The sequence below is a fragment of the Scophthalmus maximus genome, chromosome 2, assembly GCF_022379125.1.
Source record: "Scophthalmus maximus strain ysfricsl-2021 chromosome 2, ASM2237912v1, whole genome shotgun sequence".
Lineage (NCBI taxonomy): Eukaryota > Metazoa > Chordata > Actinopteri > Pleuronectiformes > Scophthalmidae > Scophthalmus > Scophthalmus maximus.
Genome location: NC_061516.1, coordinates 17,801,141 through 17,828,757, shown reverse-complemented (window position 1 = coordinate 17,828,757; position 27,617 = coordinate 17,801,141). Strand labels below are relative to the sequence as shown.

The 27,617-nt window shown below is 40.7% G+C and overlaps 2 protein-coding genes and 1 non-coding gene across 8 annotated transcripts; 2 read left to right on the top strand and 1 right to left on the bottom strand.

Annotated features, from left to right (window-relative positions):
• Positions 1-4,340: 4,340 nt before the first annotated feature.
• On the top strand, positions 4,341-7,471 carry zgc:56585 (uncharacterized protein LOC393297 homolog). The gene is made up of 7 exons (XM_035626160.2): positions 4,341-4,514; positions 5,611-5,734; positions 5,860-5,966; positions 6,215-6,311; positions 6,545-6,621; positions 6,802-6,959; positions 7,160-7,471. Exons 1-7 carry the CDS (start codon positions 4,422-4,424, stop codon positions 7,278-7,280), a joined length of 777 nt encoding a protein of 258 aa, XP_035482053.1. The 5' UTR covers positions 4,341-4,421; the 3' UTR covers positions 7,281-7,471.
• A 1,792-nt stretch (positions 7,472-9,263) lies between these two features.
• trnav-aac lies at positions 9,264-9,336 on the bottom strand. The gene has a single exon. It is a non-coding gene; the product is annotated as a tRNA-Val (tRNA).
• A 242-nt stretch (positions 9,337-9,578) lies between these two features.
• Positions 9,579-17,403, top strand: znf346 (zinc finger protein 346). 6 transcript variants are annotated; one of them, XM_035626158.2, is made up of 8 exons: positions 9,579-9,716; positions 11,305-11,408; positions 12,346-12,438; positions 13,340-13,490; positions 13,715-13,972; positions 14,166-14,265; positions 14,939-14,984; positions 15,087-17,403. In XM_035626158.2, the coding sequence occupies exons 1-8, from the start codon at positions 9,626-9,628 to the stop codon at positions 15,174-15,176; spliced, it is 933 nt and encodes a 310-aa protein (XP_035482051.1). In that variant the 5' UTR covers positions 9,579-9,625; the 3' UTR covers positions 15,177-17,403. The 6 variants fall into 6 exon arrangements, with proteins under 6 accessions (XP_035482051.1, XP_035482049.1, XP_035482047.1 ...); XM_035626156.2 differs by lacking the exon at positions 14,939-14,984 and having other exon boundaries at positions 13,343-13,490; positions 13,718-13,972; XM_035626154.2 differs by lacking the exon at positions 14,939-14,984 and having other exon boundaries at positions 13,343-13,490.
• Positions 17,404-27,617: the final 10,214 nt, after the last annotated feature.

The following is a 27,617-nucleotide window of genomic DNA, read 5'->3' as shown; positions in this document are numbered from 1 at the left end:
TATTGTTGGCAAGCCAACGAACAGTCTAAGTTGTAGAACCTGTCACACATCCTTAGACCACACAGTGTCTACTCATACATGCACCAAAACCACTGCATTCACAGTCATTGTCTCCTGTTGGTACTGACACACACACGCACACACACACACACACCCTTCCTGCCCATGCTGGGCCACTCACTGTAAATAGGCAGATATTTCGCTCAGCGGCGGCTTCCTATTCTTCGCAGCCGATGACACTGGTGACATGTAAAGCTCTCTGGCATTGTCCGGCTCTCTCGAGCTCTTTAGCAGTGTAATCACCAGTGAAATGGCAACGGGCCACTGGGATGAAAACACAAGTCAGCAGCTGGTCAGCAGATCACAGTTGAAAGCTGGTAATTGGTAGATTTGCCCTGTAAGCAGGATGAGCTCGGGGGGCCTTTGTGGACCCGGTTTGTGAGAGCGCACAAGTTCGACTGACATTTTCCACAACCTTATATGAAAGCTAAACTTGTAAAAAAAAGAAAGAAGAAAAGTCCTCTGAATTACACATGTCCTTTTACACAGTATAGGGTTAGGGTGTATCTATCCATCCATCCATCCATCCATCCATCTATCCATCCATCCATCTATCTATCTATAAATGTCACAACGAATAAAAAATATTGTCTGCAGCAAAAGGTACAAAAATGGCAAAGCTATAATTATAATCAAGGCAAGATTCAGGATAAATTTAAAGATTTCAATGTTATTCTTGATGGCTATGGAAGTTTTCATATATTCATAAAGACATCCTCACTGTGTACAACATGGAGGCAACAGCATCAGACACACGACTGGACAAAAAGGAAAACCGGTTACACCGTTTCTCCTCATTTCAGATTCTGTTACAAAGGTGAAAGATAACATGCTCATATGATGAAAATGAACTCGCCCCTTTCCGCGTCCATGTGTTTAAACCACGAGGTCTATGGTTTAAAACTCGCTCCATCTGAAACCATGACGTAACAGGCCCAGTCACACAGGCAGTAAGTCACCATGTGGCAACTCTGCTCCACCTAGTGGCCGTTTAGGACGACACAGATCTTTGCACCTCTCCACGGTCATATACAAATAATCTATTATGTTGTCGTCGTTTTTTCTCATCCACTTGAATGCAAATGTAAAGAAAATAATTATTTCCAACGGTTAGATAGTGAGATATGTTTATTGTGTCATACGCATTCAAGTTCCCAGTTCTCATGAGCATCAAGATCATGACCACTTTCAACATCACATTGCAAAAAAAATATGCCTTGTTTTATAAAAGGTGTAGCCCTTGAATCATCATATAATGAACAAAACAGTAAGTGGATTTCATCCTCAATCTCATCTTAATCACATAAAAAAAATATTTTTTCGTCTGAGCATCAAGCTAACCTGAAGTCACTAGTCCACATTACTTTTTCATTGCTCTTCCTATGTTAACGTGTGTGAGATGCACGAACAATTATCATTGCCAATGGAAGCGGTCACACCAAGTTTTACTTGAAATAATACACCAGTTCTTTTGTAAAAAAAAAAAAAAAGACAGTTCTTTTATTTTCTTTCGCAAAGTCACTAAAACAAAAGCAGAAATATTTCAGATGTTACTTTTTGGTATTGCTGTTTTTTTGGGAATTTTGCTCCCGTTTTCATTGTAAATTTATATTGTGCATCTTTTATGTATGTTTCTTTTTATGTGCTTTTTTAATAGTATTTTATTGTTAGCATTTTTTTGTGTGGACTGGGATATTAGCAAACATTTTGTGGTAGCTACTGGGGATGTGAATTAGAGATTGTAGAAAACATGATGTTGAGTGTGCAGAGTGGATTAAACTCATGATGGAGACTGATTCTTTTCAACATTTGACTGTCAGGTAAAAAATAATGTTAAAAGTAAAAAATAGCAAACTCTGGCATAACTTTTTCACGTCAAGGTGAGACATCTTATCGGGTGCTAGAGAGGGCGCTATTTAGCCGAATATAAATTTAGATTGGTGTACCAGGTTTGTTCTTCTTTGTTTGCTTATAGCTTTCAATACAGGTTGCTGTGGGTTGATTACTGTAAATACACACACACACCCAAACACACACACACACACACACACACACACAGACCCACCCACACCCACACACACACACACACACACACACACACACAGACCCACCCACACCCCCACACACACACACACACACACACACACACACACACACAGACCCACCCACACCCACACACACACACACACACACACAAACACACACACACAGAGAGAGAGAGACACCTGGGAAAAAGTCAGACAGGGTCAGGGTTGCTAATGGATTTTCTTTACTGTCTGTACACTCTGTCTACACCATAGTCCTTAATACGGTTAGTGTAATTAGTAATTATTATTATTAATACAATATTTACCATCGTCACAATGCAATATTACTAGTAAACTGATATTATTACCTCTGCCAAGGTGGTTATGCTTAATCGATGTAGACCAAGGTATTATAATGCATTGTGAATTCCCCCGCTTAACACTTATTGATTAGGCATTTTCCTATGGATGACTTGAGCTCTTGGTAAATATGAGCTATCAGGTTACTCAGCACTCCCCGTGTCTAGTGACCACAAATGCAAAATGCTCCTCCAAAAAAAAACGTGTTCGTAATGTTTTTTTTAAGCAGCCACTCCAAACTGCATTTAAAAAATGCACCAGTTTATGCTGCCTTAGCTGTATACAGAAGTACAAAGTAATTCAAATCATAATCATGAAGTCACCAGCATTGCAAGGGCACACTCTTAAATTCGGCATTCATTTAATCCATATATAATCCACCAACATTAACTCTTGCTGATTAAGCACGTTTTGAAAATTTGGCAGCCCCTCGATAATTCAGCTGAAGATTCACAGATCGTTCTGTGTTTTCTCTCTCTCACTAAGCCCAGTACTGGAACTGAGGAGGGCGACTCAGCGAATCAGAGAGGGCAACGTGGCGTAAGTCACGTGATTGGCTGTTGATATTAAGCGGACATTTGTGGGCGTGTCCTTAGATCCCAACGGCAACAGAAGACCAAAGTTACCGTGAACTTGTCCGACAGGTTGAACAGTGAATCTGGCGAGCGTTGATCAACAACAAGTCAAACAGAGACAAATCACACATTTCCTGCTTGTTCATCCTTTAAGCCTTTCGTTTAGCACAGGACGATTTGACAATCTGCTCTCGTTACATTTCCTGCACTGTAAAAACTTGCTCGCTAGGATTTTTAAAATAAAGTGCGGAAATAATATTCATTAGCTTGGCAAACTTCACAAAGTTGCTTGTACTAACTTTATTATGTTTCGCTTATGAAGTTGCCACCAATACTTTATTTATGGTGGCGAGACGCAAAAATTGTAAGTTTTGACCGGAGTGGAGGCCAGGCAAGTTAAAAGTGGGGTCTACAGAGCAATTCTGCAGGGGTTTTCATGAAGACTTTGGTCTGACCACATGCTAAGCCACCTTTCATCTCTGAAACATGACGTGTTGGTCAATATTTAGATTGATTACAGCAATTTGGTCATTGGTTCAATCTTTGGTTCCTCCAGTCCACAGTTGGGTGAATGTGGCTTGTAAAGCGCTTTGAATGGTCAATAAGACTAGATAGGCACTATATAATTACAGTCCATTTACCATTCACATTTAAAATTTCATTTGGCAAGTTAATTGTTTCATTTCACTTCTATTTATGGAATATACGGGTTAAATCCCTGCTGAGCAGTAGCACAATAATTCGTAAGCTACATCCAAACTAAATCCACCCTGTGTCCCAATTCTAGGGTCGCTCCCTCGGAGGTTACATTTGAAGAACGGTTGCGTCACAGCATCGTGACTTGGCGGTTTGTAATTGTGAAAGATATATCATTAAAAAAAAACGGATAATTAGTTGGCACAACTGTCTGGGATTTTCTTTACAATTTATGAGATCCAGTTGGTCTCATAATTTTAAAATCTTGTAAATTTAAATGTGGGGGTTGCTATGCAAGTGCACCACTGGGAAACGTTTTAAAAATTCCGTTGTACAGTTTTAAATGTGCAATGACAATAAAAGGCTTCTATTCTATTTCTCATCTTTTTTTGCAGTGTACACAGTCCATTGGTCTTCCACGTGATTTTTATAACTTCTGAAAAATATCTCTTTACTTTTCTTCAAAAGTGCAACCTGTAGTTAGAAGCAGTGTAACACATGCTGCACCATGGTTTATTGAGTTATTGATTTAGTGGCCTGTATAATAATGTCCCCTCCGTCCCAGTGTGTTTTGTCACATCCTCCCTCCTGATGGGCGGACTCGGTTTAGGTTTTTAAAGGCACACAGATATCGACTGACTTCATAGTTTTCCTGCAGGGATCCTCTATCTTACCTCCTCCTCGTCATTACTCAACAGCTGAAATGGCTTTAAATGGTAAAATTGCTGTAGTGACAGGAGCAGTGATGGGAATAGGAAAAGCCGTAACGGAGCTACTTCTGCAAAACGGTGCCAAGGTAAATATTTGTCAATTGTTGCTAGGCAATTTCCGTCTTTTAAAAAAAAAATTCTAAATTGTTTTTGTTGCTGGACTTTATAGTAATGGCAATTTAAAGAAAACATGTGATTTGCATTTCACTTTATTCTCTCATCAAACATTGAAAAGTCAGGGTTTAGCGGGTCTGTTACATAAGACAGTTAAATCCTGTTCCTCTTGTAAGGGAGAATTCCAGCCTCACTGAATCTGCTTGAATATTCCTTTGGATTGTAGACAATGGAAAAGCTGTTGCAACATTCCCACAATCATCACAAACAAACAGTTTTGCTGCGGGTGTTGAACGCCATGACTCACAGGATCAGTTGAGGACATTCTTCCTCAGACGTGCATCCCATTGGCTGGGATGAAAGCATATTCAAGTTTTCCAGCAGAATCGCCCACAAATTCTACAGCAATTACAAGCAATTCTACAAAATGTTCTTCTTTCATCCATGATGATGGATTTGCTTTACGTTTATTCTCCCCTTTTAGGAAAGGTTCACGAGTGTCCCTCTCTCTGCAGAGGTCAATGGCCCAATTTGCCTCAACTGGCACTGAAGCTTTTTGGGTCTGTGGGTAGAACTAATGCCTCATGCATCTGCCATATGTCACCCGGGGAAACACGTCTATGCATGACAGTTTTGAGGTTGTTGAAGAAGGTTGCAGCACTTTACTTCTTGAAGCTTGTTTGTGCGAGAAATTCCTTTGGCATCTGGCTTCCCGATGGAGAGGGAAGGGTGGCCCTGAAAAAAACACAGTAAACCAGTCACAGCTGGGTTGCTGCGCACTTCGAGATTGCTTTTAGCAATGAAAAGTGCTCTATGAATAAAATGCATTATTATTATTATTATTGGATAAGGCTGATCTTGATGAGGCTAACTTTTAACCTCCCTGGGTGTTAAATTTGGACAGATACTTGACCAGCTCCAAAGATGATCATAAAGTTGAATTGAAACACACCTTTTTCAACAAAAACTAGACATCATAACTATCATGGTGTTTGGATTTGTTTTAGGTAGTACATTAGCTTTAGATAAGTGGACCTATAGTAAACTTATTGTCCTTAACCTGTGCAGGTAGCTCTCTTGGATGTGAATCGAATTGCAGGAGAGAGTTTAATGGAAACCCTCAAGAAACAGTACGGACAAGAGAGAACTTTGTTACTGAACTGTAATGTTGAATCAGACGAGCAGATCAAAGGTAAGACACATACACACACACACACACACACAGAGTGGATCTTTGGTTGTGCAATGAAGCCATATGGCATACGACTTGGTTGTGAAATTAAAAGTTAACTTCTGCTCTTTTCTTCTGCTCTCAAGCTGCCCTTCAGAAAACTGCAGACACCTTTGGGGGGATAGACATCCTGTGCAACAATGCCGGTATCATGAATGAGAGCACATGGGAGAGAATGGTTTCCATAAACCTTGTAAGAAGCAGAAAGAGGAACTTTATACCACACCCCATTATCTTTTCCATGTTTCACAAATTGCCATCTGTACTGCAGCAGACAGGAACATTTCCATTTATTTCTGTTCAGTAGTTAGGGGGAACCTAACAGTTAAGCGTACACTGCATTATGCTTTCTCTGTTCAATTTCCAACATCTGGACAGAATAAAAGATTTCCTCTGTGAACAATGGACACCAAAATAAACCGTAGCTTTTCTGTGATGCAGATGGGCGTTATCAGGGTGACCTACGTGGCTCTGGAGCACATGAGCAAGTTGGCGGGTGGTCGGGGAGGGGTCATCGTCAACACAGCATCTTTGGCAGGTAAAGATCATGTTTACAACCATAGAAAACACTTTCCTCTGTTAGTACACAGACATAATTTCTTTAATGTGACAAATACAAGATGCTTACATGGAGCAACCCCCCCCAACATTATTTTGTTTGCAAAAAAATCAACAGCCAGCAGACCATGAACATTGGTTTATAGATAATTATTTAATGCAGTAATATTGAGCCCTATTATTGACATATATACTGTAATTCATATCCCACAGGTCTTGGTCCTCTACTGAACTGTCCTGTCTACACAGCCACCAAGCATGGAGTGATTGGATTCACTCGAGCCATGGCAGTAAGGAAGAGTTTCTTTTTTCTATCTTTATTTTTATTGATTGAAATTTGTATGTCCATATTACATTATGTCAAAATAAATACACTTGTCATTTATAATGTCCCAAAAAGGATGACAGAGACAAGTGTTACAAAGAAGTGAATGTGAACAGATGAAACCTAGCTGTGTGTCTTTTACTAGGATGCCTCTACCGCATCAGGCTATGGTATACGAGTCAACGCTCTTTGCCCATCTTTCGTCCAAACGGACCTCTTCACCAACGTCCTATCCATACTCAGACAATCCTCCCATCTTGCAGCTGCAACCCATCAAATGATTGAAAAGTTTGGGGTTTTAAAGTGAGTCATTGCTCTTGTCCTTTCGTTGAAGTTGTTGCCGAGCCTCATTAAATTTCTACTCTTTGATCCATGCCCCATTCCGTAATTTCCTCTGTCTGTCCCGTGACACCATGTTATGCATGTTAAAGTACATTGTCATGATCATACATGATATTGTGTACATGCGTGTTCATTGATGTCACTATACCTTTTTATTTCAGTGTGTCAGAGGTCGCTGATGCCCTCCTAGAGCTGGTGACGGATGACACAAAGAACGGAGAGGCTCTGATTGTTGTCCCAAACGAAAGGAATTATATAACTTTTCCGTCAATTCTGAAATAACTTCTGGCTGCAACAAAGTCAAAGTCACTGTGACATGACACACACACTACGGATTTGGCCATAACTCAAGCATTCATAATACCTTTTCATAAAACCATCAAGTTCAGCCCATTTTTCTCGACACTTAAGTCGGTTCCTTGTCATTTCACTTCAAATGAATGTCATGAAGTTGAAGTAAATATTCTCATACATCGTGTTGTTGCTGGTTTACGTGTTCTTTTCCACAGTGTATAACAAATCAGTGCATGACACTCTGGACTCTGTTTAACACAAATCCTGGCACATTTGCACCTTCATGTCTCCAGGTTCCTATGCACATTTCTGAACTGCAATTTCATGTAAATTCTTTATATATATTCCTTATTCTTTATATTTTTGCAATTTCTATATCTTTACATTTGTATTTTGTATATTTTGTAAGGTGATACCTGCTGCTGCATCACCAGAAGTTCCTATCTATCTTTCTATCCATCTATCCATCTATCTAAATTGATAAATATGGGCTCATGGTAATAATAATTAATTAAAAAAATGATATTAGATTATTAATTGTTCAACAGCACTTTTCAAAACACAGTTACAAAGAGCTTTCATGGTTAAAACGAGATTCAAATATTTTAGCCAGGGTCCAAAATACCTTTTTGCTCTCCTGCTGTACGGAGACTAATTTTAAAACATTAATTGATATTACATCTCATACACACACTTACATACACAAACACGTTTTTACTATAGTGACTAATAAATTGCAAGTGACCTGATTTATTTTATCCACCAACAACATTTCTATCGTCATTTGGAGAGTGACACATGTTAATTTTGGACCCTGATTCAGGCCTGAGGCAAATAAAATCAGGGAATAATATCTGACTGAAATAAAACATGAAAATACAGCATAAAAACAATAAAATCACCAGGTATGTTGGCAATACAAATGTGTACCAAGATTTATAAAAGGCTTTCTTAAAAGATATTTTTTCAAGAAGTGATTTAAAAGATGTAATTGATTCTGCAAGCCAAGTATGATGTTGTTCTACTTTGTCGTTGCAAAAATTCATGAGATTAATTTGGAAAATGCCATGTATTTCTTTATATTAGTTGTCACCATGAGGGCCTCTCCATTCTTTGTCTCATCTGTCACCTCGTACAAGGTACAGGGATATGATAAATATTGAATATAACAAATGCAGCCCACAACACTGAAAATTGCGTTTCATTTATTGAAATTCTTAAGGACAATAACTTTCACAAAAAGACTTACCCCAACACCCCGTGGTCTGCATATTTTTTGGGTTTCATCAGCCAGGTGGGAGAATTGTCCTAATCTTTCTAAGATGGTCAAGAAGAGGTCCGTTTGGACCAAACCTGGGCCGAGGGCCTTGAAACGTATGCCATGGCCTGAGGCAGTAGAAACAGCCTTGCAAAAGATATTTTCATGCTATCAGCTGATGTAGAAGAAGCAAAAAGCAAAACAATGAAAACGCAGAAAAGGTTATGTTTTCTTTTCTTTATCATAAGAGGACCTTCCTCACCGCCATGGCTCGAGTGAAGCCAGTCACACCGTATTTGGTGGTTATATAGACAGGGCAGCTCAGAATGGGGAGAAGACCTGTCAAATGTGGGTTGTATCAGAGAACATCAGGGTTGACATTTCCTCAGATATTTTCAAAATCCTGACTGATAGAGATAAACAAGATGATATGAAAGTAAAGAAGTAAATTCGACCCATTAATTATAATGAAAATAAGCAGACCAGTGTTTTTAAGATGAAATCTAGTGAAGCAACCTTTTATTAAACACACTCAAACATGTCTTCAATGAAATTTTGAGAGCTAAATGCTGCATGCCAACACAACCAGACATGGGTGATCACCGTGATGAACTGTTCAATCAGTCGTACATCATGTAATATGTACTTTGATTTTATAACTTTTAATTAATTAAGTAATTTCTATCAAAAAAAAGGAGAAGAAAAACAAACACTGTTTCCGCCCGGTCTCGAACCGGGGACCTTTCGCGTGTTAGGCGAACGTGATAACCACTACACTACGGAAACTGACGAGAGAAAGTAGTGAATCACTCTATAAATATAGCTATATTTGATGTCGCATCGGATTTCCTTGTGCTGAGCATGGCATTATAGCGTTTTCTTGTGATCTTTTGGAACTGCAGTTGGTGTTGGCCATCTGAGATTCGCGGTTGTAGGCAGTGGTAATAGCTTTGTTTTGTGTCTGTATGGGCAAAAAGTCGTTTATACCCAATTACGTCAGTTGGTGGTGACAATGCTCCACGTGGTTGCGACCCGCCAATGAAACACGAAGAAGAAGAAGTCCTGCGATCTGCGCATGCCCGTTGAGGCGCCGCAGGTAGTTGAAATTATGGCCGTGGCGATGCAGACGGAGGACTTCCCTTACTTACCTACTGGTCCGGCGGAGGGTATGGCTTGTTTCTTCTCTGTTCGCTGATGATGTGCGACACTGTGTGGGCGACCCGGCCAAAGTTGAGACGAACCTGGCGTAAAAGGCCCGCGTTGCCGTTACCTTCCCTCAAGCTAACGTGTTAGCCGTCAATACAGTTCGAGCGGAGCGGCGTTTGCTAATCTATGCTAAGCTAACCGTGTAGCCGTTTCGGCTCCAAGGTCGATTAGAGCATGTCTGCATCCGAGTCAGCCTCAGTGTGATGGTGAATCAACCCGTCTGCCTGCGGAGCAGTGGAGACCGAGGGAGGATCCTTCGGCTTTGGCCCATCAGACACGCATGTTTTAGGGTCATACGCGAGATGCTCTATAAACCTGCTGTAGCTCCTGTATCCAGTTCTGAAGTTTGATATGACACCTTATGAGCTAAACTTTGTTTGTGTTGTTCGAATGTAATCTTCAAACGCGAATACGTCTCATATCTGACAGGTTTTATGTCTGCAGTATCTCTCAGTAGTCCTGTCAACTTTGCCTGAGTGGACCAGAGTTTCGGCTTTGGTGCATGTCTGTAGCTACCATCACCACTAACGAGATGGTGTCAGTGATGCCAAAACAGATTGATATCAAAGGGTTTGTGGCATCAGTTTTCTCAGAGTAGATGTGGTTCATTTCAATATTTACATGTTTTCCTTCCCCGGATCTTAAGGCTACAGTACATTACGAATGGCCTGGACAAAAGTATGGCTTCCCCTTAGAAGTGGTGATGAATAGTTCTCTTATTTCAAGCAGACTATTCAGTTAGTATCCCAAATGTCTTCAAGCTTTTTAATCAGTCGTTCAGCCTTTTTTAGATGGAGAATCACTGTGCGATTCTCACTTAACAAGATCATCTCCAAGCAGCTCGATGCTCCTGTCACCGCAGTTGCAAATGTCATTAGAACCTATAGCCAACCTGCTGGGATGTGGCTGCAAGAGGATAATTGTCCCCAAATTGAACATGTGACTAGTGGACCAAGAACCGAGGAAAGATGACCCCCAAGATCAAGCTAGTGTCATTAAGAGAAGCTGCAGAAAGCACTTCATTACTGTGATTCCCTCAGAAAGGTGTTGTACAAAATATTAGGTTAAACATCCCAACATTTTTGTCCATGCCATTTACATTTGTTGTATTCTTTGAAAAAATCCAAGGCAACCTGACCTATACTAAAACATCGCTGATGCAAACCAACTAAGCAAGTAAAAGACATGTCATGCTCCTTCAATGTACAGTCTGACCAGTTTTCATCTCCCGGCTTGATATTTGACTTAATTATAGCTGTGTAATACATCACCACCTATAAAGTTTGCCACATGTCTTTGAGTTCACGCAAGGTGAATTTAATTTTCCAGATTGTATGAACCATGATGAATGACTGCGACTTGCAGTTAGGCCTAAAACATTTGTTTGTCTGCAGGAATTGAACAATGCTTTCTTATGGCCTTGATAACGCTGTTGAAGTGTCGTTTGCTGAAATCTTGTTTGAATTTCTTTTTTTTTTACATTATGTTAATTTACATTTTCCCATAAGATATAACCTGATTTGAAATCTCCTGTTCCTCCACCTGCAGTAAATAAGATGATAAAGGAGCACGGCGACCTGTTTTCTGACTCCCAGTGTAAAGTCTGCAGTGCTGTCCTGATTTCTGAGTCTCAGAAGTTGACTCATTATCAGGTCAGTGAGCTCGCAGTTTGATGCTGCTGCTTCTGTTTCCTTGTCTGAGGATTACACAGTTTTTGTATGTTGGTTCTATGGTCAGTGATTTTGAGGGCAAGCTCAATAATAATTTATTTTCTTGCGTTCTGTTGTCAGTAAACTTACTTACAAAATGTTTCTGTATGTAATTTTCAGCAAACATTGGTTGGAAAAAATGCCTAGTGTTATTGTTTTGGTCTACTGACCTTTTCATATAAAATGTATTTTTGATTTATCCATCCATCCATGCATCCATTTTCTCATGATAAATTAATGAGGTTTTTAGGAATTATCATATATGGCAGGGGATGAGTGACAGGAATGTCAAATCTTTGATTTTTTCCACACTTTGCTTGTAATGATGATGAAACGGTTATTACATTAAATATCTTAAAAAATCTAAAATTTCGCTCGGTGCAGAAACCCTAAACTGAATCCTGAGTTCAGTGTGAGATCACAGTGTAGGTGATCAAAGAGAGCAGAGGGGGACAGAACAGAAGTGGATTAGGAAGACTTGTTTCCCCACTACTCACCAGATGTTGGCTGTGGTCCATGTATCTGTATTTTGCTGACTGAGGATGACGAAGAAGAAATGTAGGCATTTTCCAGTTACTCAGGCATATCAGGGTGGATGAAAATCTTTACAAACACATCCTGGAAACTAAAATGATAACAACACATTGTTTTCACAAGTTAACAGTTCAGTTCTAAAATGAGTTAGCTTAGCATGGATGTAGCCTTAATGTTTGAGTTGGGCGTGTCTATACATGAAACTGTGCAGCCATTTTCTTGTTCCAAACAAAATACAAAAATAATAGTGTCAACTTTTCAGAATCATTAAAAACCAACTCATCGGCTATGAAAATGCAATGATTGTTGTCCACTTTGTGATTAACAATTGTGCTTCTCCTTACAGAGCAAGAAACATGCCAACAAAGTGCGTCGTTATCTCTCCATCCAAAATGAGACGGAGCCAGCTTTCAAAAAGTTAAAGTCATCATCTGATAGTGTGAGTAGAAAGCAGTTCATGTAAATATAAATCACTCAAAGTTCCAGGTGAATGCAAAACTTCAGGCATGGGCAAATTACATTTAAATTGGACCTTTCATCAAATGTTAATTAAAAAGTGTGCAGACGTTTGGGTATCAGGGTTGTCAGGGTTTCCCTTCACCTCATAAATGCAATTGTAATTTTCCAAACTTTTGCGCACAGTTTTATATTGTGTAATGCCAAACTGAGCCAACTGAGAGTCTCTGTTTGTTTTCCCACAATTAATTGAAAACAACAGTACTTGGCAGTCGGACGTCCCACGTGTCTAAAACATTTCTGTCTGGCCCCAAATGATGCTCTGTGCTTGTTGTGCCATATTCGCTCGCAGCCACATGATCTCCTTATCCAACCAACTGCTACGAAGCCCTCTCGCCAACCTGCAGCAGATTCACTTAGAGCTGTCATGTTTAAAACAAAAAAAATCCAGATTAAACAAATTTAGACAAACGTGTCATTAATGGAAAGGATGTCAACATCATCCATCATATAACACATTGTGGCCGTCGTCACACCTGATAACAGCCTTTAATTTTTTATCAGGAAAAGACTGAGATGTCTTCACTGCCTTGTTTGGTTCATGCTCGGTCCGATTTGTCTCATAGCATATGGAATTGCGAAATGGAAGAAGCAGTGGAAAAGAAGATGTCAGCTCTGGTCCTAAAAGTGAATTTTTCGAACGAGTGTTCATATGTTCTTTAGTCTGTATCAAGAAAGTGGATGCCCCATGTAACATCTCAGATGTCAGTGAGAGTCCAGTTTTAGTATGTTTAGAAGCACAGCGAAACGGATGCACAATGATGAAAGACAGTCTAGCCTTCTAGCCAATTATAGCCGTAATTTATTATTGTTTACTTTGTCAGCAGGACTGTAATAACGGAGACTCTGACCGGTCCAAGGTGTGTCATGTATGTAACATGACATTCTCCTCTCCTGTGGTGGCCGAGTCTCACTACCAGGGCAAAGTTCACGCCAAGAACTTGAGGCTGAAGACGGTCGGTCCCCAGACCCCAGGTTTGTAGGATTGTATTCAGAACCTACTTTTTTTTTCACCAAAGTGAAATTGATTCAGAATCACTTGTGCTTCCTAAATGAACAGATTGATACCCCTTAAGTTTAAGTTTAACTGACTTGTGGTTATACTGTGACGATGAAGTGTTCCCTTAATTTGTTGAGCAGTCTATAGATATTAATTTCAATAACCTTTTAGAATTGTTTTTATTATTTTGCCTCTTCAGCAGTCGCCGCCCAAACGGCACCAACACCTCAGCCGAAGAAGAAACCTGCAGATGATTCGAGCGCTGTGCCGGCAACGGGCAACAACAACAACAACAACAACGACGGCAACAACAGAGACCCAGACCGTTTCTGCTCCATCTGCCAGGCGTCCTTCAACAATCCACTCATGGCCCAGCAACACTACGTCGGCAAGAAGCATAGAAAACAGATGACCAAGCTCAAACTGATGGAGACGTACGGTCCCTCCTCTGCACCAGGTCAGACCACAGAGTCAGGGAATCATGAAGCTGCTTTTGGAGAAACTGCCATTTTAATCGCTCCACTTACTGAAGTCATCTCTCCTCTGATGATAAATAATGAATAATGTAATACTTCTCAGTTCTTATTAACTATGTGGAGAGATTCAGACTTGTGGAGTTTAAGGAGACTAACCTTTGTATGTGTCCACAGCTTCCACACTAAAGGGCTACCCCTGTACCGTCTGCAAGATTGAACTAAACTCTGTGGAGCAATACCAATCTCATATCAGTGGAGCAAAACATAAGAACCAGTAAGTGCACACGTTTTTTTCAATGGAGAAGAAAAGATTTAATCAACTTGGTAATGCTTTCACATTAAATAAGTCTATTTCTGTATTCAATGGGGATTTATTTTTTTGTATTGAGCTTTTGGCTGAGGTCCAACCCATGCGTGCTGAATAGTCATGTAGTAATAACTGGGGAGTACTCGTGCGTCACGGTGTCAACTTGCTGATGGGTGCCGTGGCTCATGTGTTCGCCCGCTCCTGAAGTTTAAGTTTACAACCCTGACCACGTTATTTTTGTGTCCCACCTGCTTTTGGCACATAAGTAAATGTCGCCGGGCCAAATCCTGTCTGGACTTTGAGCTGCTTATTTCCACTGCCTCCATTGTCTCACTCAAGTGACAACCCAGTGTTAGAAAACAGCTGCATCTTAACAAAATCAGGAAATCTAATGGACAGTGCATTTTAGGAATTTGCTCCACACTAGAGCCCCCCCCCGCTGGTGACATTTGAAGGTTTTTGTGTTTTTTTTCTTCTAATTCCAACAAATTACCTCTTGCATTTTTAATGCTTTCCCATGTTTGAAGGTCAGTTCAATATTAATTGACAGGGCCAGGAGAGAAATGCATTTGGTGAATGTGCTTAATATGGCTGATTCAGCCGCCCACAGACATGATATTTATGTCTTTGCCATTTGGAGACTGTGCAGCTCAGATCAGATGGCATGTGATACCCAGCTCACGCATGTATGCTTCCTTTAGTCTGTTACACTTTTTACAATTACTACACCTTCAAAACTTTTCTGTGTCCCTATATAAATGTCTTTAATTTTGTATTTATTTTTTAAGAATAAAGAAATCCACGCTGAACACTGCAGAGAACCAACACGCAGCAGAACAATCGCAAGAAGGGGACAGCCAGTTCACCGTGGGAGGTGACCAGTACGCTGCCGCAGACGACCAGTATGCCCCTGTGGTTGACCAGTACGGCGCTGGAGATGACCAGTACGCAGCCGGAGAGAACCAGTACACGCCCGAGGACAGGGAGTACTCGGAGGAGTACCTGTATACTTGAGGCTGGACTGGGAAGGACCCACAGAGGTTTCAGTCAGGACTTGGAATGACACACAACAACCAGCCCCTTTAACAAATTAACAACCCATCAACCTCCATGGACATTCAGCTCCTGTCAGAGTACCTCGTAAGTCGGGGGGGTCATCTAAACCACAGGTTTAAACCCTGGGAATACCCTGAGGTATTTTGTCATCTTGGGTCCCCGGCTGAAACAGTTGAAGAATGTAAGCTGTCACTTGCTTCATCACCTGATCCTGAGTTCAGCAGCAATGCCGCTCTCCATACGGTCACAATGAAGAATGTCTTTGAGGGTTCAACAGGCCTCTACTTCTGTCTCAAATTGGTGAACTGATCAAAAACTATTCTGCATATGTACATTGGCTGGGTATCATCTGAAATTTGTCAATACTGGTGCTGGTTATATTTTTCCCCCAGTACTTCAGTGCTGCTGTCAGACACATTTCAGCCAGTACCAAAAAAGGACGGCATTTTGAAACCCAGCCTTTAGTGTATATCAGAGTAACGACAAGACAAAGTCTGAATCCAGTTATTAAACTTAAATCAAAGTTTGGTCTATTGCATCAGTCAGATATATCAGCCTTTACTAACATATAATCGTTACTAACATGCAGAGTGCCACAGGTCTCACGACGGTTCAAAGTAAATATGGTTGGTTTACATCTCCAGTGAATGTATTTGGAACATGTCCTCACCTCATTTCTCCATGTTTGATTATTTCTGAATTTGTTCCTGAAGATGCAGATGTTGGAAAAGGAAGTCAAACTTTTCAGAGCCAGATCAGTTGCCAATAGTCATTTCTGTCTGTATAGATGAAAGGAAGAAAAAAACAAACAGACGAAGGCTTCAATCTTTTATTTTTTATTTAAAGCTGAAATATCTTGAAGTTGTTTTTATTATTGACGTGTGTGCTTGTTCTGTGTAAATCACAGATGGTGATTTCATTAGATTTCTATAATGTGGCCATCTGGACGAAGCTAGTACTGTTCTGGAGGTGAAGAGTTCCTCTCAGTTTAACAGTTTCTATTTGCTTCGTGTTCTTTTTACCATTATTTTTATTATTTGCCTAAGAAGAGTCCTCTCTGACTGACAACCTAGAGTTTGGTGAAACTCCTAAAGGATTTACTGTGATAACAACAGTGAGTTGTTTCCCTGCTCCCGGTACAACAATAACATAAAATAATAAGTAAAACAACTTTTACTTAACAGGACAGTAAAAAAAACATTGCGACAGTGGACATCTTTATCAGACGCTCATCATTAATTGATGATGAAAGATACAGTGTTAAAGTGAGTTGGTTACAGGCCACAGCTCACGCACCTGCGTGAGTCTAAATTACATCCACTAGCTCTTAAAAGTACCAGGATGATTCAAACCCCAAACTGGTGGTGGTTGGCGAAGAGTAACTCTCTCGCGGAGGTTGATGTCATTTTTATATAAAAAAAAAAATGTATTTAAATTTCCAGGAGTCTCGACAGTTTCAATTACGAAATGGACGTGGAAGGGATCATGTTGAAAAATATTAAAAGCATCCTCCCATTTCAAACGCAGTGGATCTGTATCAGCTCTGGGTTTGTGACAGTAGAAGCGTTTTTGTACTTTGTGCGTTACATTCTTGGTTTACTGAAGGGTGAAATATTTTTAAACACTTTCCCTCTGAGCTGTGCGAAGTGGGGCTTTATAAACTCTAGAGAACACTAACAGACGCTTTCTGATCTCTGTCGCTGACGCCGATGGCAGAGATTTTCAAGAGTGATGTCAAATTAGAAAGTGATGTCAACATTAGTGAGAGTAAAAGCTTTTCTTTTTAAATCCATTTGAATATTTTAGTATTGAATGTATTCAAAGCTCTGGCTAATGAAAATTAATAATTTTTTTGGATGTAATTTATACCAAGAGGGCTCATACAGACTGTATAGTACATGGTGTATAGAAGACAAATGACCGTTTTGTTTTCATCCTCATTCTTGTGTTCAGTGTTTTGTGATGAGTTACTTTCAGTATGTAATGTATACTTGAGAGGAAAACGCCGTGAAGATGTGCAAGTAAAGAAATGTTTTATGATGGTTTGTACATTTTAGTTTTTTTCTTCCTTTAACATAAGACACTTGGTTGACATTTTATTTCTGTTTCATCAGTGTAAACATGAGTGGGGTTAAGACAGTGACGTCTTTATGTAGTTTGTCCACAGGACGGCACAAACAAGAATATTTTCCAACTCTACATTGTTTCCCTTGTTCCATGTTATGTTTATTTGAAAAAGAAAAAAAGTAAATTGGCAGATTGTATTATCAGATTTTAAAATCACTGAAATACATAAATACCAGCCTCGGTAAAATTCAGGCTGTACTCAGAGCAGTGATTTAAAGTCTCAGACTAAACTGTTCTCCTACAAAAGGATTCATCGGTCGATTAAACTCATGAAATTCAGTGTGTTCGGTGATGTTGTAGAGCGCCATCTTCCCAATTTGTCCGTTCGACAGTTTGTCACATTTCGATCTTAATTTACCAGCTCTGAAGGAGTCGCTACAAACCGCCACCGGAAGCAACGTCTGCACAAAACACGTTCGTCAGGAGCTTCATGACGACATGTTTCCAGGCCACAGATCACTGCTCTCACTGACGGGTAAAGTACGATTAACATTTATTTTTTATTGTGCCTGAATGCACTGGACCAGCTCAAATATATTTACGTCTGTTACAGACAACAGTGTGCTTCCACCTTTGTGACTGTTCAAAGGAGTTTGGTCAAGACAAAGATAAAGAATACTTTTTTGTCCAGTCCAGTGCAAAACTGACAGCCTTTGGGATGAAGTGTATTGCCAACTTGTGAGTCAGGCCTATTCACCAGACGTCGCCGGGTGATCTCACTGATACACTGGCTGAATGGGAGTAAATCCCTGCAGCCAGGTTCCAAAAGTCATGTTGAAATCCTTCCCAGGATGGTGGGAGGATTGAAGGCAGTTGTAGCAGCTGTGCCTATAAGAGATGTTCAATGATCACAATTGGGTGAAATGTTGCCTCAAATTATTTGCTTGGGAATAAATCTCTACAAAATGCAACAACATGAAGAAAGTGACATTATAGTCCGGCCTCAGACCAAAGTGATGCTGCACAAAAAATCCAAACTCAGAGCTCGAGCAGGGACTGCAAAAGGGAAACGCTTCAAATCCTGATCCTCAACCAACTGCGGGGCTTGTGTCATTCAGTCCACAGGGTGGAGCAATTACTCTTTCCTGGTGCTGGATCGGCTCGGGTTTGCTCATTTATTCACTGTGCTCTCCAGAGAACGCTGCTGGCAACACTGTTAGGTGTCTCTCTCTTGTTTGTCTGCTGTCCTACAGTCACTGGTCTACACAGGCTGAGCTATTGTCTCTTCCCATGTACCTGAGTCCTGAAGATACCTGTGGAATGAAAACCCCCTCCTGACGCCCGGTGCTGAGAGTTCAAGGTTTACGCTTGAGGCCGGGTTTGTCTTGACTTACAGATGTCAGTTAACCCCCATTTCCTCACCCAACTTTAAGCCCACCCTTTGTGTAAAAGTCTATTTGCAGCATTCTCATTTAAGTGTTAAACATACACGTCAACATAGACTGCTGCAGCACCTAAAGGTCTCCTTTCTCTGTGTTTTTTTCAGCAGTGGGAATTTGACACAAATTAAAACAAAATTATTAAAGCAAAATTATTTGCCCTGAGTGTACACTCAGTGGCAGTGGTAGTTCATCTCTGCTTGATGTTTATAATATCACAAATACTCCAATTTGTATATAGGTTGAAAAAAAATAATATTGGGTCCAACTAATTTGATGTTTTGTGATTAAAAAAGGCAGCAGATCTCACAGACCTCAAGCTTCACACCATCTTTTCAGTCTCCGAGCCCCTAAAAGTTTATTCTCAAATCTTAAATATTCCTCATGATTAAATGAGCAACAGTTGTAATTTCAAAAAAGGGATAATTTCCTTACTGTATCATTATCAAAAAAATGTGATTAGATTTCAATTTACATGATGTTTTACTTGGGTGAGGCCCATCCACACAGAGCCAGTGAAAGCAGATAGAAAAAAATTACATATATAGAATCTTGACTGAAATATTTAGGTGTCTAGGGTTCGTGGGACCCCCACTGCTGAGTCAGAAGACTTTCCAAAGCCTCTGTATACAGAGATCTGTGTTTCAGACATTGGACAATGAGACAAGCACTTCATTTGAAACACACTGACGCCTTTAAACGGCATTTCATGTTTTTCCTACAGTCTGTGCTCGTGAGTGGCATGTGAGTGTTTATCCACAGCTGATACAAAGGTGAATGTATATAAAACACACATGCAGACTGTTCCAAGCTCCACACAGTTGCGAGTCAGTCGCTGTGAATTTCCCAGCGGAGGTTTCACTGCCGTTGAGCCCCCCGGTAGCCTTAAATCTTCCAGGTTACATACCAGAATGGATGCTTTGGGTTACATTTTGGACGCACTCGCGGACGCACAATGAATACTTTATTGTGTTTGTGTAACCTACAGAACGCAGTTTGTCATACACCAGGACAGCTTGTTCCTTCTTTATTTTCCTCCTGGCCCCCGAGGTGGAGGTCAGTGAGCTCAGTTCGCTTAAATAAAAGCTGTGTTGCTCCTTGAATTTGAGGGGAAAGTAATTTTCAGATGATGGGATCTTGAATTTTCAATTATTCTTTCTTTGAGGCAGTTTTGGGCTTGATTGCATTTCAAAATGCAGAATAAAAATTTGAATTGTTAGTTTTAAAATGACGGGTTATCGTGTGGTTATAGTAGGTTATAATAGAATACCATTAACAGAAATATTGTTCAAACATAATATTCCCAGCCATTGTTATTTAAACTGAAAACAAAATATTCCTCATTTATTAATGAAACAGTTAAACATAATTTTGAGACTACTTTGGAAACTTTATTGGTTTATTTAAACAAAAATATATATTCCACCAGACACAGCACAGTGCTAATTTACAACTGCCGTCCCCTCTGCTTAGATATATGGGTTAACATTTGAAATTATTATTTTGCAAAACACTTGAGAGATGCATTATTAGACAGTTTTAAATTGATTAATATTTGTAGGGATAGCGCACTGTTTGGATGCAGTATAAAGAGAAAACTGTTTGAACAAAATTTTGGGAGATTTAAAAGCGTCTCCTTATAAGAAATTAAATTCTGCAGAATCAGACTTCATATCAAAGCAGGAAAATCAGGGATAACTGTTGGACGTTTGCTTATGAAATCTGCAGCTGTATTTCTGGTATGGTCACTCAGCATCATGCTCATAGAGATATTCACAGTTTGTTAAGGCAGCTGTGTGTGGAGCACACAGGGTGACATCAGGATAGTAGGAGCAGCCAAAAAGGGCAATTTGTCTTGGTCCCCTGCAGGTTGAATGGGCTTCACTGTCATTGTGATTCAATTAACAGATGAACGTCAGTATCAAAAAGCTCCCGGTCTCAACGGCAGTATCATCTTACAGTGTCTACTGACAAATGGGCCTGAATAAATTGTCTGTTATTGTCAGTTAAATTTGTCCTTGAAAAATGCTGTGGTTGCCAGAGAGTGTTTGTGAAGAACCGCTGTGAATCTCACGGATCTCTATAATTCTCATTGTCTGCATGTGAACCTCGCTGGATTGTGATGATTTGTATTGTAAATACAGATGAGCTATTGTATCCAGATGTTTTCCCCTTAATCCTTAGAGGAGAACAGATGCACCGGCTCAACGGTTCAGTGGTGAAGGGCATTGTTTTGCTTCAAATGAAGCTCGTGCTGGATTGACAGTCTGAAACCACGTCCACTTCAGGTGTGTGAAAATAAACTTCTATCTCTCTCTACCTCTCTCCTTTTACATTTTCTTTGCATGTGTAAAAACTAGTGTAACACCATGAATCATTTTGATGGGAGACCGTCCTAACAGGTGCACACATATTTCCTCTTTTCTCCAACTCCTTGCATTTCACTGTTGTCTATGCTGCCAGGATGTATACCCAGCTAAGCAATTCCTAAAGTTAACCATAAGTTGTTAAGAAGCTCAAATAGCAGCCTAAAGTCAAGCAGGATACAAAAAATGAGATGGTGACCCACAGTGCCACCTAGCTGTTTGTTCAATCAGAAAGGGTTTCAGCCTTTTTTAGTGGTACACATTTAAAGTTTAGTGGCTGGTCAAGCCAGATCATTTCTCCTAAAACATTCAGCTAAGAACAACTTCTAAGACGAGCGAGCACAGAACAGTACATGGCTTTTCTTAACTTTGGTGTCTTGTTCCACTTCCTGTACTGTGCAGCCCATGTGTTCACATGATCAAAAAGGATCAATCATATGAAGTTGCAGTAGGTTTTATGGCATCTGATCTTTGTCTAATCCGTCTGCAGAAAATGGGTTTCTGGTTCTCATCTCGAAAAAGAAAACATTGCTAGATGTGATTCTGCTTTGTTTTGATCACAATGAACAAAACGTTTTGCTCACGAAGGAAGGTTATGAAACACATTTGAAACAGATTTCTAATTTAAAAAATTGAACAAGCTGGACATCAGGGAGCTGCTGTGTGTGTCCAGCATCACCGTGACGTGTTTTAGGAAGCAACGCAGTTTTTCGTCTTCAGAGAGACATTACGGTTTAATTATATGAACTAATTTCCTCTAATATATAAACAAATAAATGAATAAAAGATGTGAGAAGTGGGACAATTTAAAAACGGGTGGACTGTCTGAGGTCAGAGACTGTGCGTGGTAATTCAGGGAGATCATTGTCTGGACATAGAGACATCTGGAGGCCAAAGCGTTGCTGTATTTGTCCAAGGAACAACACATATCCCTCCCCCTCGCCCCCTCGCCCCCCTCCTCTCCTTACATGGAGGCACAGGTGGCTGCGATGCAAAAAAAAAGAAAAAGAAAAAAGCCCTCAACACTTTGCTGAGCACATATTTCGTGCTCCCAAAGTGATGATCCCTCGTGAATTGATTGACCTCGAGGTCTTTTCCTCATGCACCATCCTCAGGACAAACCTTCACATTTTTCCCCTCTACTGCTGAGGCTCTAATAATAACCAAATATGTTTTGGGTTTTATCCAACACTGTAACTAACTGCAGAGATTAGGCAAATCCCATTTTGAATAAATTAAACGCTGACAACATATCATTTGCAACGTGACAATCCCACAGAGTATCATCTCAAACAGTTCCCCTCGATCTGTGGAGAGCGACTTTCAACGGGTTTCGTCTTCATCACTTTAATTTGACTCATTTCCTGCAGCACCAGCCGCTGGTGTTCAGAAAAAAAACCTTTAATAAACTTCACTCTTCCTGCCCAGCACCAATCAGCAGGGAGACATCGTTAGCAAGAAGCTAGGCCTAATTGGGGACCGTGTTACACCCCCTTCAACTTGCCTCATGACTTCCTGCTGCCATTTCTTCCTCTGTTGCACCATCATGTGGTATAACAGTTGTTTCTCAGACGTAGCACAAATAAATCATATATTGTTGGTTAATACATTTAAACTTTTTCAATTCATAATGGCAAGTAATTGAGAAGTTGTACATCGAGATTACCTCCCCACTGCTGTAGATTTGAGGTGCACAGCTGATTCCACAAGCTCAGTCCCAAACTGTCTGTCTCCCACGCAGCGTATGAGACAGGCCCGAATTGGTTAAGGGAGCTTTAGCAGAGAAAGAGACTCATTCTGTCTTTCCTTCAGGAGCTACTGTAGATCAAATCCAAATGACAATGTCCCCTGGATGTGTAAATAGTCATTCGCCAAAACAACATGTCTCTGTTGTGTTTACACATTGTTCCTCTGACCCCGGATGATCCAATAAATCCACTCATATTGCTTTAATTAAGACAATAACAATGTTCTCCTTCATCTCGCTGTCTACCAAGTGTTGAGCAGAATAAGCTAAAAATGCTTTCTTCACGGTTTAGTAACAACCGCTGTGCCAACAATAATGACTCTGTGAGAAATCTGCCTTTTCTCTTACTCTGTTGCAGTTCCTCAGCAGGTGTAGGGGGCCTGAACTGCAGCCAACCGCAGCAAATCAACAGCCAGTTAACGCAGGCAGGAAGAGCGGGCTGTCATCGGCTCATGTCAATGGCCCACAACCGGCTCATTTCCCATCAACCATCAGTCAGCGAGCCACTACATTACTGACAGGAAACACCAACATCTGTCTCATGTGCTACCTGACGGCTGCAGGTGTGGGTTTGGGTGAGGAGGAGGCGCGCTGGGTGTGTGTGTGTGTGTGTGTGTGTGTGTGTGTGTGTGTGTGTGTGTGTGTGTGTGTGTGTGTGTGTGTGTGTGTGTGTGTGTGTGTGTGCAGTTGTCTGTTCATTGATAATTTCATCACTTTGTCTCATCAGTCATGTCTCTAGGTGTGTGTGTGTGTGTGTGTGTGGATGTTTTGTTTCTATCTCTTTTTGCTGTGCGTGTGCACACATGAATGTTTGTGTCAAAACTTTGAAGTGTGCTTTTTAACCAACATCCTAAATCTGTGTGGTTTTGCTGTACAAACTTGGAGGTAACTGCAAATTGAAGCTCACAAAGACTTCTTCACATTTTAGATTACTGCTAAAGGTTATCGGGTCAGCAGCACAACCGGAACTATTGCAGTGGGTGGACCTTTCACAGACGTAGAACTTATGATCCTGTAAACAACTGATGCCAGCCTGAGTTAATCATGTTAGTATCAGACAGTTTTGCAGTGCAAGACAGCGACCTCCCCTCTGGTTCACGCATTAAACTTTGAACCATTCTTGGCGTTTGGACCAAATAAAGAACATGAAAAGTTGGTTTGTAACTGTCACCAAGGGTTCTTCAATGTGAACTGTGACGACATTGGTGGGCGTGTCTTTGTTGATGCAAGGCTCCCCCCCCCCGACATTATTCGTCTTGCACGTAACAGTTCTACGTCGTCTTATTGTGAGAAGTTGGTTCATGCTTGTCTATTGAAGATGGACAAATATCGCAGGTAATAGATATAGTATAATCTTCCTACTTCTGTTTACTTCCGTTGTACCTCCTTACGTCGTGTCCTCCTTTGACGACGCATTCATGGTTACAATGGTTCCGCTCAAAACTGGTGGAAATGCAAAGAAAGTAGTGTTTTTATAATTCTGTCATAACTCAGATTAAACACTCTTCTCTCTCACAGATCAGTCGGCTGATTTCTGGTTCTGTGTTAATGCTGCACTGCTGTTAAACTTCATACGACTCACATTTGTGTCATTGTAAAGACTGTAAAGAAAGGATGCCAGTGAAGGACTTTTTCCATGAGGTATTTATATTACTTTCACTATCCCCTGTACATTTATTTGGCAAAGACATGTCAATAATGTAGAGAGAGAGAGAGAGAGAGAGAGAGAGACACAGAGAGAGAGAGAGAGAAAGAGAGAGAGAGAGTGGGAGAGAGACGGACAGATAGAGAGAGAGAGAGAAAGAGAGTGTGTCCGCTTTTTTGTGTGTTTCTCAGCCGTCTACTGCAGGTGGCTGGGTGGTCAGGTTACAACCCCAGTGAAAGTACACACACACACACACACACACACACCTCCTTCCATGACATCTGAAAATTCCTATGGATTATGGGTAAGACAAATGGTGTGTGTGTGTGTGTGTGTGTGTGTGTGTGTGTGTGTGTGTGTGTGTGTGTGTGTGTGTGTGTGTGTGTGTGTGTGTGTGTGTGTGTGTGTGTGTGTGTGTGTGAGAGAGAGAGAGAGAGAGCGAGAGAGTGAGCGAGAGAGTGAGCGAGCAGCTGGGAGCATGAGGTTGAACCTGTATCCAACAGGCTGCTGGGACCGTCAGCAGACACCTGTTTGACCCCCCCCCCCCCCCCCTCCTTTTTCCCCTTTTCTGCCCCAGACACTTGATATGTGGGAGAAAGAGGGAGGGGGGAGTGAGACAGAAACAGATAGAGGAGGAAGGGGAGAAAGGGAGAAAACAGCTGGATCAACTGAATGTTTCCGTTTTCTGTTTCCTGTCTCCGATTTGTCAGGACTGTTTTTAGCAGCAGCCCGAGAGTCTTAGAGGAGTAATCAGTGACATTTTAACTTCTATCCACCTCGAAGAGCTCAATGAACAACACTGGCATATTGTGATTGTTCCATTTCACCAGATGTTGAGGTGTCGGATTTTTCCCCAAGAGTCATTTAACGAAGGAAAATTTAAGTTGATCCAATGAATATGAACACACACACAAAAGATGAGAGATTTAAAATCTCCAATGTGAAATCAAATCTGTGAGTGTCCATCAACATTTCCCGAAGCCCTCGGTCACGTCTTCAAATTGCTTCTTTTGTTCCGACCAACAGTCCAAACCAAAAAAAGAAACTTTAGTCACATCCAAAAAATAATAGCATCACATCAACACAATCAAGGAGCCAAAGAATGTTTATCTTTGCTTGATAATTATTGATTAATTTCCTATTGATTGATTAATCCATTAACTATACTGTAACTTTATAACTATAGTTGTTTTAGACATTTTTCCAAAGACAATTTTAAAGTACTAATAGTAACACTAATCAATATTGATTTTTGGATCTGAAACCAGATATCTGTCCACGACTTGGACTAAATGTCGTTAGAACATGTACAAACACCTCTAAGTGGAAACAGTGATTTTGACATTGTTGAATACTTCAGTATGTGTATAGTTCAGCAGTGTGAGATATTAATGGGAAGACGTCAGGGTTTTACTGACATCTTGGGGCGGCTGTGGCTCGGGAGGTAGAGGTTGAGTAGTCTATTGCGCTATAAAGTGTAAATACAGTCCATTTACTGACCCTGTAGGGGAACTATTGGAACAGACAGTCTGCTTCATTTCTTCCTCACAGCCTGTATTTGGGTCTTGCGTGTCGGTGCTGTTCGTCTCCGTGATTTATTCAGTGTCAAAATGTTTGCTGGGAAACACGGGACAGACGGAGGTTGGAGGAAGCCGGGCCGGCCTCCCGACCGCAGAGAAACAGTGCCAAAGCCTCGGTCAGACAACAGGTGAGCGGTTACGCTCTCAGGCACGTCTCATTGATATTCTAACCTATTGCACTTTCCCAGGGAGAGGAGTCCCCTGTGGAAACACATTACTGCCTTATAGCCCCCCCCCCCCCTCCAGGCTTTGATCCTCTCAATGTGAAGCAGATCTCAGGCGAGGCTGAGCAGCAGTTAATACGACCAGCATGCTTCAGAGGAGAGATATGTGAAAGTATGTGGAGGTTTGAGAGCGAGGGGGTGTTTGGAGGGCAGGAGAGAGGCGCTAACTTCATCAACATGTGTTTTTTTTTTTAAATGGTCAGTTCATCCAAATATAAAAAACAAACACGTACCGACACCCAGGTTTAGTTTTATTGAATTTGATCAGTTTGAGGCGTTGATTGTTGACTGACTGGTTATTTCCGGTATACGCAATAGTAAATTATTAATAAACACAGTACTTTAAGTACAGTTTTGAAACAGTTGTACTTAACTTAAGTATTGAAATCATCAAATGCATCACAAGCTATATGTATGCCACATACATGAAAATATTAAAGTTATATAATATAATTTTTCTTGCCTCTGGGCAGAATATGACTGATGTAAATCAATGGGGGTCAGCAAGAACTGACCAGGTCTGTAGGCCGCAGGTATAAACAACAAAAAAAAAAATAGGTTGGAACAGAAAATAATATTTGCAGCGTAACGTGGGTAGACAGTTTTTTAAAAATGACTTGGAGAGACTCCAACTGATCTGCAAGAGGCCAATTGGCAGCTTCAAGACAACTGACCTCAGATGAAAGTGACAACAGTGTGACAGGGAGGGAGGGAGCTTTCCAGAGTCCTACAGTACAATGGCTTCCTCAGGCCGCAGGTCGGAGCTCAGTGAAGCCCTGAACGCACCCTATTGAAACCCCGTCTCAATCTAACACCTCTGTCTGGGCATTTAAGGAGAATAGGGTCACTGCCTCCCCCCTCGCAGGATGGTGGTCTGTGGATGTCCTGGGCATCTCTCCTTCACCTGGAGGTTCCAATTTCCTGGAGGCAGGTTTTTTATTTTTGTTTAAGAAAATTATGCTTTATTCACAATATGAGAAAAATTTAAAAAAATTAATCCAGGACAGATGTCATATGAAGACCATGTGTTTAATCTAATTTGGGGTGTTTGGAAGCGCTACATACATGTATTTCTCCATCAACTGAGACATTAAACAGTTAAATAGTCATCAAATTGTTTCAAAACCATTTCAATGGCAATAATGCAATAAAAAAAAACAATCAGTCCAATCAAGAAAGAATGTTTTACCTAGAA